The sequence below is a fragment of the Oryzias latipes genome, chromosome 14 (assembly GCF_053564925.1).
Source record: "Oryzias latipes strain Hd-rR chromosome 14, Olatipes_Hd-rR_3.1".
Lineage (NCBI taxonomy): Eukaryota > Metazoa > Chordata > Actinopteri > Beloniformes > Adrianichthyidae > Oryzias > Oryzias latipes.
Genome location: NC_136250.1, coordinates 2597252 through 2611191, shown reverse-complemented (window position 1 = coordinate 2611191; position 13940 = coordinate 2597252). Strand labels below are relative to the sequence as shown.

General features: G+C 44.2%; 1 protein-coding gene across 2 annotated transcripts in view; it reads right to left on the bottom strand.

Moving 5' to 3' along the window:
* nova1 (NOVA alternative splicing regulator 1) overlaps positions 1–13940 on the bottom strand; it is a 48765-nt gene that overhangs the window by 30572 nt on the left and 4253 nt on the right. Inside the window, exons 1-2 of one of the 2 annotated variants that reach the window (XM_004076028.5) lie at positions 13239–13924; positions 10890–11033 (exon numbers count right to left, since the gene is read on the bottom strand). In XM_004076028.5, the coding sequence (XP_004076076.1) occupies positions 10890–11033; positions 13239–13242 (148 nt within the window). In that variant the 5' untranslated portion in view covers positions 13243–13924. Of the gene's footprint in view, positions 1–10889; positions 11034–13238; positions 13925–13940 lie in introns of those variants that run through there. The other variant, XM_004076027.5, reaches the window with a different exon arrangement.

Here is a 13940-nt window from a genome sequence, read left to right as displayed (position 1 = left end):
AAGATTTCGGGCTCAAAACGAGCAGCGAGAAAACCAGGTCGAGATTCTGGAGAAAAGACTGGACGATGTGGAACAGCAAGTAAGGATGAATAATGTCATTCTCACTGGAGTACCAATCAAGCCTCGAGCTAGCACTGCTAATGCTAGCGCTAGCGTAGCTAGCAGTGCCAATACGGAGATCGGTGCTGTGTCTCTGGATCAGCAAATACATTCATTTCTCACATCTAAAGGGATTTCCCTGGATCTCAATACCATCGAGACCTGCCACCTGCTCCCCAGGAGAAAGGAGACGGATAAACCAGCGATCCTCATCAGGTTTGTGAATCACAAACACAAGCTAGCTAGGATGAATCAAAGGAAGAATCTGAAGGGATCTGCTGCTTATCTGAACGACCATCTGACCAGAAGGAATGCTGAAATCGCCAAACATGCCAGGCTTCTCAGGAAGCGTAAGCAGATTGAGAACACTTGCGTTAAAGGCTGCAGGATTTATGTCAAACCGCTCGGTCCAGAGGACCGATCCAAGGTTCTGGTTGTGAACACCATGAAAGACTTTGAAAAGTGTTTGATCACGGTCGTCTGAAACAACGTGGAGTAATAAACCAAAGAGCCAAATAATTTCAAGAAATATGACACGTGGATTCATCACTTTAACGTAACCTGAATAACAGCAGAGTTCTGACCTGCAGACAACTTGACCTCAACTTTCACCGTCGCTGATATCAGCTGAAGAAGGATATGGACCTGAATCTAATGTCTGCAGACATAACATCGAAGAGAACTAGAAACTCTGTTTTGAACCCAGGAGATCAGCTGTTATCAGTAAAAGAAGAAATACCAACCTTGGACAATCGACAGTTATGGACCCTTTTTACTCTTCCCCTACAGCATTTCTTTATTATAAAAAAAAAAAAAAATACAAAAAAACTATTTAAAAAAAAGTAAAACAAATGATTAATCACTTATTGAAAATTGTTAAATTGATTGACTTTTAATGATATTACTACACTTTCTCCAAAACTTGATAAATTGATTCAAAAATCTTTCCTAATGTAGCATAATTTTGCACATGTTTTTAACTTTTGATACTTGATGAAATTTTTGCTATGAAAATTCCTGAAGTAGTGTTGTCTGCTTTAATAATATAGTATTATGTTTTATTCATATGAATGGCTTTTATAAGTAACATAATCTGCATATATTTCAGATGACCAGTGGCGGTTCTACACTAACTTACTCCCTGGGCGAGTAACCCCACCAGCGCCCCCCCCCCGCACACATAAAAAATTTGACAACATCCTGTTGTGTTCCCTATCTTCTATTTAGCCATTTTACTCAAAAAATGCATGGATTTTCTAGACTCATATTACAGGGGGGTCAAACTCAGTCACACAGGGGCCTAAGTTAAAAACACGCTTAAGGTTTTGGGCCGAAGAAGATAAACATTTACTGAACACACTAAAGCTAAACTTTTAAACCTTTTAAACTGAACTTTTTGAACATAAATATGAATAAAAACAGGAACATTAATCCAGAATAACTCAAGTTTAACCTTAAATAACTTGAAATATTTTGTTCTCCATAGAAATATATTCTGTCAAAATTATCCAAATATGAACATGCTGCAGGACAAAAAGCAAAGAAAGCCTGGAAATATTAATAAGAAATTATGTCAAATAATTCCATTTTTTTGCTCTTTCATCATTTTTTAGAGAATTTTTTTTTAGAGCTGGACTCCTGCTTCATTTTTAGCAATAATTTCTTAATGTGTGACGTCCTGTGTGTGTCTTTGTGAAACATAACAGAGGGATTAGATCTAAAAAATAAAACTTATTGTGATTAATATGTTTAGGTCTTATAAAACATTAAAGACTAAATCTTAGAACTCATCAGTGGGATTACTCCAAAAATATTTGGCATTTCCCTAAATTTGTGCAACACCAACAGCAGAAATCCTCCAAAAAACCTCAATCCATATAAAATGGTCTGCGCTCACCCCCCTCCCCCTCCCCTTCCCTCTCACACGCGGCTCCGTCTCTATGACGGGAGGCGCAGCTGCGGCTCAGAGTTGATTGTCAGATAGAAAAAGACTCCCAATCACCTGTTAGTGTGATTCAGCCAGCCACCGGCGAGTTGCGCCCCCCTCTCGAGTTTTTTGACTTATGTTCCAAAGACTGCCGCAAAAAGGTGTGGCCGCAAGCGTCTTGCAGCAGAGGGCGGTGGTCACGTGCGCATCGGGTCTGCTGTGTCGGAGCAAAGAATTGTGGGAAATAATCCCCATTGCCTGCTTTTGTCGAAATTGGGTTGAGCACGGATGTTTGTTCTGCCTAATTCCTTTTCATGTGCCTGTTTTACGTTGTTTCACTCTAAATTATTCTTTTTTTTTTTTTTTTTTTTTTTTTTTTTTTTTTTTGCACCATAAGTGTGAAGAGGAAACAGGAGAAAGACATTATTAAGAGTCTGATGTGTCTTAATAAAAGTATTAAGTGTCGGCTGCTGAAGTAATTTCAAATTAAAACTTCAAGCTACCTCTTTGAATATTGTATGTAGCACATTACTCATCGGACACGGCCAATGCCGCCCCCTATGAAGTGCCGCCCTGGGCGACCGCCCACACCGCCCATATCAAAAACCGCCACTGCAGATGACTGATCTGCATTTGCCATGTTGATTTCTAAAATAGTTATTTTCTGACGTAATACTTAAGTAATTCATCTTTGTCATGTGCTTTATCGATATCTTATGATTTTTAATTCTGTCTGATAAAAACTGGGAACCGGATATTGATAAATCATGTAATAAAATGGTTACAGTATAATCGGGGTGGGATTATATAAGTTCGCTTCCTCCCACTCCCTTTCAAGCAATATTTATTAATATGTCTAATTATCCTAAGTTTGATTAGTTACTGTATGAATGTATAACTGATGTTTATATTGCTGTTGTGTATTATTTCTACTTAATTTGCTTGAAATAAACCATTTCAAATCAAAAAAATCAAATCAAAAAGGATCATAAATAGATGGCCCTGTGTGTGCATGTGAGGGTGTGTGTGACCCTGCAACAGGCTGGTGACCCATCCATGGTGTACCCCCCCTTTGTTCAACAGTAGCTGTGTTGGCTCCAGCAACCGTGTGACCCTGAAAGGGGTTCAGTGGGCTTTGAAGACAGATGGATGAACACATGGCTAAGGTAAATACAACTTTGTCCAAAACTAGAAAGCTATTGAATGCTGTGTGAAAAATGGCAAATCTATATCTTTACAGGTCATATTTCACAAACAGCAGTTTCAGGGGGAAAACTGAACTGACTGTTCTTCACCTTTTGGGACATCCCATCAGAGGTCACCACAGTGAATCATCTTTCACTGATTCAACACAGGTGGTTTGGCAGAAGATTTTACGCCAGAAACAACCCTGTATTTCATCCAGGCTGGGGACAGACACAGGGGGACTGATCAAACGCTCTAGGAATCGAACCCTGGTTTCCCATGTGCCTGTCCTGCACTTAAACAACTGAGCCATCCAGCTCACCCTGAATAAAAAAAAGAAAGAATTTTACTGCAAAAGCTGCTCAACTGAGGGTAGTATAGCTATGAACTCACAGGACCTCTGAACAGGACAAAGGGAATGAAATATAACCAACTAATCCTAGAGTGCAACCCAAGCAGAAAGTACCAGATGCTGCAGTTCCTCAAAAGACCACTGGAGGCTGGCACCAAAACTAAACATCTGTAAAGCCTGGTTCTAAAACTTTTTTGTTTGTAGTTTTATTTTTATTTTTTATTTATGGCAAATAATAAGAGAGGTGTGGTTGGTTTTTGCTTTTTCTTTTCTGTTTTTTCTATTTAACTGTTTTGATGCATCTTAAATTTGTGAATAGGGAGGGACTCACTTTAGGCATCATTTTTGCCTTTAGGGATTTTATGTAGGACATCAAACCATCCAATATATCACTCTGTTCACAACCTTTTTTACATCTTGAATTCAGCGATGATAAATTGGTAACAATAAAAAGAGAAGTCCTGCTGTATATTTATGTATAAAAAAAACGCCCCTCTCACCCTCCGTGGGTGTATTCTCTTCCAAGCTCGGGTCCTCTACCAGAGGCCTGGGAGCTTGAGGGTCCTGCAGTATCTTAGCTGTTCCTAGCACTGCGCTTTTCTGGACTGAGAGGTCTGAGGTCTTTCCAGGTATCTGTTGTAGCCACTCCTCCAGCTTGGGGGTTACTGCCCCGAGTGCTCCAATTACCACAGGCACCACTGTCACCTTCACTTTCCAGGCTTTCTCCAGTTCTTCTCTGAGTCCCTGGTATTTCTCCAGTTTCTCATGTTCCTTCTTCCTGATGTTCCCATCGCTTGGCACTGCCACATCCACCACAACGGCTTTCCTCTGTTCTTTATCCACCACCACAATGTCTGGTTGGTTCTCCATTACCATCCTATCAGTCTGGATCTGGAAGTCCCACAGGATCTTTGCCCTCTCATTCTCTACCACCTTCAGAGGTGTTTCCCATTTCGACCTTGGGGTTTCCAGTTCATACTCTGCACACATGTTCCTGTATATTATTCCAGCCACTTGATTGTGGCTCTCCATGTATGCTTTCCCTGCCAGCATCTTACATCCTGCAGTTATGTGCTGGATTGTTTCAGGCGCCTCTTTGCACAGCCTACACCTTGGGTCTTGTCTGGTGTGGTAGATCTACACCTTGGGTCTTGTCTGGTGTGGTAGATCTACACCTTGGGTCTTGTCTGGTGTGGTAGATCTACATCTTGGGTCTTGTCTGGTCTGGAGGATCTACACCTTGGGTCTTGTCTGGTGTGGTAGATCTACACCTTGGGTCTTGTCTGGTGTGGTAGATCTACACCTTGGGTCTTGTCTGGTGTGGTAGATCAGAGCCTCTATCATTCTGGTGCTCCGGGCTTGTTCCTTCAGTTCCGTTCCTGTAGGCCAGCCCTTTCTAGCCATTGGTAGGACTTCTTGATATCAGCCACTTCAGTTATGGCCCGGTGGTACATCCCATGCAGGGGTTTGTCCTCCCATGAGGATCTGTCCTCCAGCACTGTATCCTCAGCTCTCCATTGTCTGGCATGGAGGATTTTGTAAACAGCCTGAATGTTGGTCATTTTGTTACATCCTAGTTCCCTCAAACATAAAACGTGCTGCGGTGCGCTTACTGATTAAATTAACTCAAGTTTAATTAAAGTACTTAAAAACTAATACAAAAGTCATGTAACACATTGCAACTCTGCAGCAGTAACACTGTGAATTTTAAATTACTATTAAACACTATTGACAAGTAATATAAAGCTAATCTGATATGAAGCATACCATGGAATACAACAACACAGAACATAAACTATGTGAACCATTTATCACATATTTTAACATGAGATAACTTGTGATCAGCAAAACCTGTTGACTGTAACGAAGAGGATATTCAAACTACAGTGGAAGATCTCACAGTGTGTGAGTCTGAAGTGAATCTAAAATCCAACATTAGAATTAATGCCTAAATCCAAGTTTAGTCAATTCCTCAGCAGATTACTGGACACCACGGAGAAACTGTTGTCTTTCCAACCAACAGGCCTTTAACAACCGATTGCAAGATTTAAAAAAAAAAAAGAGTAAACTGTCCTGCAGATACAGTTATAAACAAATGATCATCATGTTGCAGAGAGGAAGACTTTAGGACAGTTTCTGGGCAAAGTGTGCAAAAATGGGAGCGTAAAATACGGGAAAAAAGCCTGAGGCTGTGTCCGAATTCACTCACTTCTCACTACTTAGTGCTCTGTATTGGGTGTTCACCATTTTGTGGGGGTGTCTGAATCTACAATTCCAAAATCCAGTGCCTTGGAAACTTACCAGAAGTCTCTGTGAAAACCAGTGTGCATCAATATCTCTAGACTGATGAATACAGACCATAGTGCATTGTGTTTGAAGGATTTGTCAATTAAACAATTTCGAAATGAAGTCATGTGAGGCGTTTTTAATAAAAAGGTGATCATGTGTTAAAATGCAGGGCACTACATAATCTCACACTATATAGTCTTTTAGGGATTAGAAATAGTGAGTGAATTTGGATGGAGCATGAATTGAAGTCAGCTTCATCCTAAAATTCTGCATTCCAGCCTCATCCCTGTCCCTGGGAGAAAGCTCTGCCTTGTGCTCTCTGTACAAACACGGCTCTTCAACATGACATCTGAGATTTCTCAGCAGAGGATGGAACAGGAACATTACAGCTTAATCTGTGCTAACTCAATACTTTGCTGGCAGCTGCTACAAAGAGCGCGGGTTTGAGTTTTGTTTCTAAGTGTAATGATGACTCCCACAGAGCTGCCTGCAGCTGCTTAAATATGCGGATGTGTGCATGTGGGTGTGCGCTTGTTCGTGCCCGGTGCTCTGTGGAAGTAGGTGAACGCACACTGACCACTTTTTATAGTCTTTAGTAACACAGCAGAGTTACCACCACATTAAGAAACACCAAGTTAGGCCTCTCATGGAGGACACAAGCACGAAAAGAGAAAAATAGGGAGGATGATGTCAGCTTCATCTGACACAAACTCTCTGAAGTACCAGGAATCAAATTTAGAGCAAAACAATGAGCAGGAGGGGGGCTTGGCCTGAGTAAAGCTGGGAGAGGGGCCATGTCCACATAGACTTTGAAACAGGCTATTTCTGGGCCCCCCCTCCCAGACCCTGCCACTCACACAATCATGCATCATCCACACCCTTCAGTATCTCCACTCATCTGTCACAGCAGGACCCAATTGTGGATTTCTGCCAGGATTCCTGGTTTCCTTTCCTCCTGGAGGGATGGTGGGGAGTCAGACCGAACCGTCACAGAGACTGCGGCAGAACCACCACCTCAGGCAGCTCTGCAGCAGGAGCGGAGATGAGACCTGCATGACGGGACGCTCATCAGCCCAAGCTGATCCAGGAAGCAGTTCCAACTCACTTATCTAACAGCACGTTTCAGCTGCCTCCATTAGCATCACACCCCGTGAACGAGTGGCGGGAAGCAACCCGGCTTTCATTTGACTTGTGTGGGCCAGAAGAACTGGCCAATCAAAGGGCGGCCAGCACGCTCTCCCTGAACTCCTCTTCTCACTCATCGCCATAATGAGCAGGGGGATGGGCAGAGCAGGTGGTGGCCTATGAACACATCCACAATCTAAAGTAGGAAATGCAGATACGTGTTGCAGTTTTCCTAAAGCCGTGAGAGATTCCCTGAAACATGGCCGACCTCCTGTGAGCAGAAGCCAGCCTCAACCGTTCCCCCCTTACAGAACCGTGTACAAGGCAGGGCCTGCCTGCACGACTCTCTTTTGTCTCGGTAAAAATCGGTCATGGTTCAATCAGAACAGTTTCTTGCTTTTAGCTCCCAGAGGTAAAGACGACTTCAAAACATGCAGCAGCAGCTCACAGCTGTTCCTACAGGGGCGTGCAGATTTTAAAGTTCATCCTGGAGACCGCCTCTGTCCCAGCAGCTGCCCGGACAACCATCTCAAATTCTAATTCAGCCATAAACCCACCAAAGAGTGCAAAAAGCAGGAGGATCTTTCCACGTCCTGGTTCATCATCTGCAGCAGGAGCCAGTTCGATTTAGCTCAGTTGAAGGCCGACTGCAATGAAAATGCTGTTTTTTTGCTGTTTCTAACATGTTCTTGTAGCTCTGTTCTCATGATGGGGGACATATGCATTGAGAGTAAAAAGTATTTGATCCCTTGCAGAGTTAGTTGATTTGCCCACTACTATAAAGACATGATAATTCTATACTTTTAGTGGTAGATGTATTCTAACACGGAGAGACAGAACATCAAAACGAAAATTCAGAAAATAACTTCAAAGAATAGATATTATTTTTTTGTATTTCATTGAGCGAAATAAGTATTTGATCCCTCTATCCAAAAGCTCTTAATACTTGGTGGCAAACCCTTTGTTTGCAAGCACAGCAGTCAAACGTTTGTTGTAGTTAACCACAAGGTTAGCACACATATCAGGGAGAATTTTGGCCCACTCTTCCTTGCAGATCCTCTCTAAGTCATTAAGGTTGGTGGGCTGTTGCTTGGTAACCCAGACCTTCAGCTTTCTCCATAGATTTTCAATCGGATTGAGGTCCAGAGACTGGCTGGGTCACTCTATGACCTTAATATGGTTCCTCTCGAGCCACTCCTTTCTTTCCTTTGCTGTATGGTTCAGGTCTTTGTCATGTTTGAAGACCCAGCCACGGCCCGTTTTCAGCTTCCTAGCAGAGCAGAAGAGAGGAGGTTGTCCCTCAGGACTGCATGGTACATGGCTCCATCCATCTTCCCACTGATGCAGTGTAGAAGCCCTGTGCCCGTGGCAGAAAAACACCCCCAAAACATAATGTTTCCACCTCCATGTTTGACGGTGGGCTCAGTGTTCCTGGGATCATAGTAGATAGGTAGAGTTTAGGCCAAATAGTTTGATTTTGGTGTCATATGACCATAGAACCTTCTTCCAATCACTTTGTGCATCTTTGAGGTGATCATTGGCACATGTCCCTTCTTAAGCAGGGGTACCTTTCGGGCACTGCAGGATTTTAAAGTGTTGCCAATTGTTTTTATGGTGGTCACCCCACGCGGTGAAATCTTCGGTGGAGTAGAAGACTGAGGTCTATTGATGGTCATGTTATACTTGTTAAATGTTCTCACAATTGCACCAATGGTTATTACTTTAATACCCAGCTTCTTGCTGATGTTTTTGTAACCCAGTCCAGATTTGTGCAGGTCAACGATCCTGTCTCTGAGGTCCTGAGAGAGTACTTTGGTCTTACCCATTTTGGAGAGTTTGTAGTCTATCTGATTGTCTGATTCTGTGAACAGCTGTCCTTCATACAGGTGATGAGTTAAAACATGTGTCTTCAATTCAAGTAACAAGTTGATTGGAGGTGTCAAACTGGTCTGTGAAAGCCAGAACTCCTATTGCTTACTAGGGGATCAAATACTTATTTCTCTCGATAAAATATAAAAAAAATATTATGAATTCTTTCAAGATATTTTGGGGATTTTCGTTTTGATATTCTGTCTCTCCATGTTAGAATACATCTACGATTAAAAGTAAAAGGTAAAAGGTAAATGGCATTTAGCGCTTTTCTACCTTCACGCATGCACACACACATTCACACACTGATGGCGGCTCCGCTAACACTGGCGCCAACCTTCCACCAAGGCAAGGTGGGGTTCAGTGTCTTGCCCAAGGACACTTTGACTCATGGGGCGTGCAAGGCGGAAATCGAGCCTTCATCAAATGATCGTGTCTTCATTAGTGGGAATGCCAACTAAATCAGCAAGGGATCAAATTTCTGAGTATTTATTAAAATATTTGTGAATCAGGAGCAGGCAAAAATTGCTGTTTGAAAAAGCTTGTAGTTGTTATGTCAAAATTACAATGAGCCGAACCAGCTCCCTGCTCCGCTCCATTCTGATCATCCACCAACAGACAAACAGATCCATGAACGGCTTTGTTGTCCTGGTCTGAGCTGGAGTCTAGATCTAAACTGGACAGCTGGTTAGCTCTGATATTGGTCACCATTTTGTCTGTCTCAGGTCTTCTGACACAATCGGTTTCAGGTGATGCCCCGCCCACATTGAGGCCAGGTCTCCTTTGACCAGGGCACAGTAAGCTCCTCTGTGCTGTAGTTTCACCTGCTCAGACAGACAGAAATCTGGGTTTTCTGTGGGTCATGCAGGAACTTTTGGGACAGCTGGGAACAACAACCTTGTCTGTAAAGTGGAAACTTCAGCTGAGACACAGGCATTGGTAATGCAGCATTTCACTTTGTGACGGAGGATGTTGGCAGGAGGTGACAGCTTTACCTAAAAAGAGACGCTTCCTCTTAAAGGAGCAGAAACTCACATCCGGCTGCAGCAAATCCTTCTCTGACTGAAGGAGTTCAACCCTGACCTGCATGTTATTACGTTTCCTTTAATGCAGCGTCGTATTTTAAAATGCTGTCATTTCATTATGCGATCTGGTCCAAATTTAAGAAATGTTCACACGTTTGACCAAAATCATATAGGTATTTCTGTTTAGACTGTTTTTCTCAGTCAACTGCTGAATTATTTTCTATTAGTCCACCGTTGGACAGACGTTATTTGCTTTCATTAGATGTCACAGAGAACATCTGGTTCTGATGAGCAGGTCGGAGCTCAGCACCTGTTATTTCAGCGGGTTGGCTCCTCCTCTCAGGCATGAAGGACAGACATCCAGCTCCTTTCTGCCTCAGCATTCTGTGGCAGACGGGATGCTTCAGCTTTGACCTCTGTGTGATAGGGGTCACCGAGCAGCATGAGCGTTCATCTCCTGTTGCTGTTTCTGATGGCACCTTTTAATTCAATTCAATTCATTTTATTTACATAGCCCCAAATCACAACATAGTTGTCTGAACGGCCTTCACACCAATGATTATCAGTTTCTTTCAGAAAGGCTCTGCATGGGCAGCACGCTGCTCAAGTCCTCTGCAGACTGGAACCTGCACCGCTCCTTTTTGGAAGGGAAATGGCCTCCTTAAAATGTTCCAGATACGACAGCAGATCATAAACTGCTATAGATACTGTAACCCTGCTTGAAACCGATGCTTCTTGCATCCAAGAATGGAATTATAACCAGTTTAAAATCCTCAAACGACCCTATAAATTAAAGGTTTAACAAGAGTTCAAGAATCATCTGCTTCATATTCAGTCTCTCAAAGGCAATGTGATGATGAGGTTCAGGGTGTTTATGACGATTAAAATGGTCCTTTCACGTGTGAGAAGCTAAAAACGGAGGAAATTCGAATGCCGTCATGCCTCCTCTGACTGCGACCACTCCTCTGGTGTGTGTGAAGCTCTGTGGCTGCCAGACGGAGGTACTGTCTGTTCTTACCTGGGTAGAAGTCTTTGGATTTGGACAGCTTAATGGTGGCACCAGTTTCTTTCTGCAGCTGTACGATGGTCTGGCCCCCCTTGCCAATTATAGAGCCTGCCGCATAGCTGGGGATCAGCACCTTCAGGAAGTACTCGCCCTCCTCTGGGGGTTAGACACACAAAGTGGAAAAGGCCACATCATGTAAAGCAGCACCACACATTGTCATACACAGCATACGGGAGCCCAGCCCACAGATACCCAGCTTTCAACATGCAGTTGAAGAAAGACAGCGGGGGACATAGGTGATGTGGTGTGTGATCTGGTGAGGCAACGGTCTCAGCCTGAGACTCAGCCTCTCTGCATTTGTGTTCTAGTGCAGAATGGTGCCATGGTTTGTGTCCTGTCCCAGATTTCTGGTTGAGTAAATGATGACCTCCTTTCCTTTAATGCAGAGGTCTAATTTTAACTCTTTCCAGTCAGTTTTAGTAGCCTCTGATAAATATTCAGCCATGCTCAATGGCAGCTATCTCCCTCTGCAGCTAATTTGCTGTCAAAATGCAACACTTTGGACAAAGAAAGCGCAAAACACACAAACTCCAAATCCAGGCAGTCAATGAATGCAAATGCAGAGTTATCCAACACAATTGGCAGACCAGCACAGAACATACAGAAAATATCCTCAGATTGGTTTGAGACGTGTGCAGCCAAAAGGTCTCTGGCCTCCAGTCTGTACCGGGCCTCTGGATTTTAGAGACACTTGCAGCAGTGAAGGATTGACAGCATATCAATCTGAAGAGTTTACAGCGTGAACAGCTCCTTCTAAAAGGAAGGCTTCTTCACTGAGGGGCCCAACTGAGGAGTAATCAGCAGAAGACTTAAGGACTGATCGAACAGCAGGTGTTCATACGCACGCACAGAGAAGGAACACTCATTTGTTAATATGTGGTAGTGAATTTCCAAAAACCTCCCCAGCATCGTGGTAAACACTGTGTCTGGGTTCATCGAAGCTCTAGCGCAAATAGAACCTTCTGCATGCTGAATGGGATGCAATGACATCATGTTCACTACATTCCAGTTACCAAAAAAGGTGACGTCAGCGGAGATGTAACAAGGCACGGTCAAGCAGTGTCTGACAGAGCTGCTTTCAGGGGGGCCACAGGACGCACTGCAGCCGCGCTCTGTCGGCGTGCGGGCGATGCTGACTGCTGAGGCTTGGCGGTGTGGCGTAGGGGCGGGAGTGGACCCAGACCGACCTGTTGCCTCAGAGATGCTCTCATTAAATGAACAATGTGACATTTCTCTGCTCATGTGTGAGCTCTGCTTCTTATTGCATTCATATGCCTCTCATGTTCCATTAGGGCTTGGCTCGTCCCTGTGACCATCCTCCATGACAAATGTTAATGATGCAGTTGCACCTCACATCTACATTAGCCAGCCATTGGCATGGGGGTAATCCTACATCTCCTAGATTATTATGGTATCTGCATGAAACGATACTGATGATATTGCATGGACAGGTCGGTCCTACGCAATGTGTTTGAAGATTAGAAACAGGTGGAAAATCTCAGGATTCCATGCTTGCACAGATGATCTCTTCCGTCTTTTGATATTTGGATTTTGTGCAGTGTTGCAGCTCTGCTTCATCGCAGCATTAAATGGAAAATGACCTTGGTGGGAAAAAGCCCTTTTCTGAGCCTTCCACTCCTGGTGCATGACAGGCGCATGAAGAAATTCCTTCAAATGATGCTGATGAGAGCATGCCCACATCCGAAGAGGACCTGTTGTTGACAGACGAGCTCAAACCCACTGCGTAACTTTTGGCTCCTCTTTAGCCACAGCAAAGCCAGCAGGGGACCCAACCACAAAGGTTTCCTCCGTCACCCTCGCAACCCGTTTGCTGTCATTAGTCAATAATTGATTCTGTCCTGGTGTCTGAGATCACAGTAACAGGTTTTAATGGCGTCATGTGGTAGAGTAAACATGCCAATCTGTCGCCAGGGAATGGGAGCAGCAGGGCACAGTGGGCATCTGAGCCAGTGGGGTGTTAGTTCAAACCCGAGCTTCCAAAACTGGAAGGACGACTTGGAGAAGCGACAAGGTGTCTGAGCCAAATGTGTTTAGTAAAGTCACTTGAGGGGGGTGGGTCAGGAGGAAATGCCTTGTGACCGTCCTCCCTCCTTCTCACAACCCCTCCAAGTACTCATTCTGCATTTCAATGCACTAACCTGCTCCTAAAGAGGAGCAAGGACGATGGAAGGAAAACAGGCAAGAATGAGATAATGGGCTTCAGATGAATGAAAGTACTCACAGTCTGGCATGATGGATTAATTCAACAAGTCAGGGGGAAAAAAAGAGTTCGAAGCTTACCCATTCTGAGATCTGCTGCTGCTAAAGTCCTCCGTCAGATCGCCATCAATGCCAGGGCAAAATCTCTGAAGGGGATCTCAACATTAGCCTAGGCATAGGTGCAGTGATGCTGTTGAGGAATGCGGCCAGTCGACCTTTTTCACCGAGGTCTTATTCATCAGTGGGTGCAGAAAAAGCGATTTCACCGCAGCATCCGAGCCATGCCTGCAGTTGGCCAGAGCCTCAATTGTCTGAGAAAATGCTAATGCAGGCGCCGAGTGTTTTCAGTGAAAGACGGCACACATTGTTCAAGCCTGCGTCGGTTTGAAGGGGGGGGTCTTCCCTGCCGCATCACCCTTTTCACTGCTCTCATCCATATTCATCGAGTGGCCTGTCTGTCTGCAGCAGCACGCAGGACTGACGCCTCCGTCGGCCAATGGGCTGCCTCTTCCTTTCAGCGCGTCACGTCCCCACCTCCCCTGGTGCCGGTACCAAAAAATTGAATTTCTTCCTCACTCCGCCTCTTTTGACGCAGCACTATAAAGTATGGCAGTCCATTCACTGAGTCTTTGTAGCGAAAAGTGAGAAAGGTGAGGCTGCCGCGCACTAAACGAGGACGGATAAGAAACGACCTTCAGCAGAGGCAGAAAAGGTGCATGGATCACAGAGGCAGCTGATGGAGGAGGTGGAGTGATCAGGAACAGTGTGCCTTACGCCACCCAC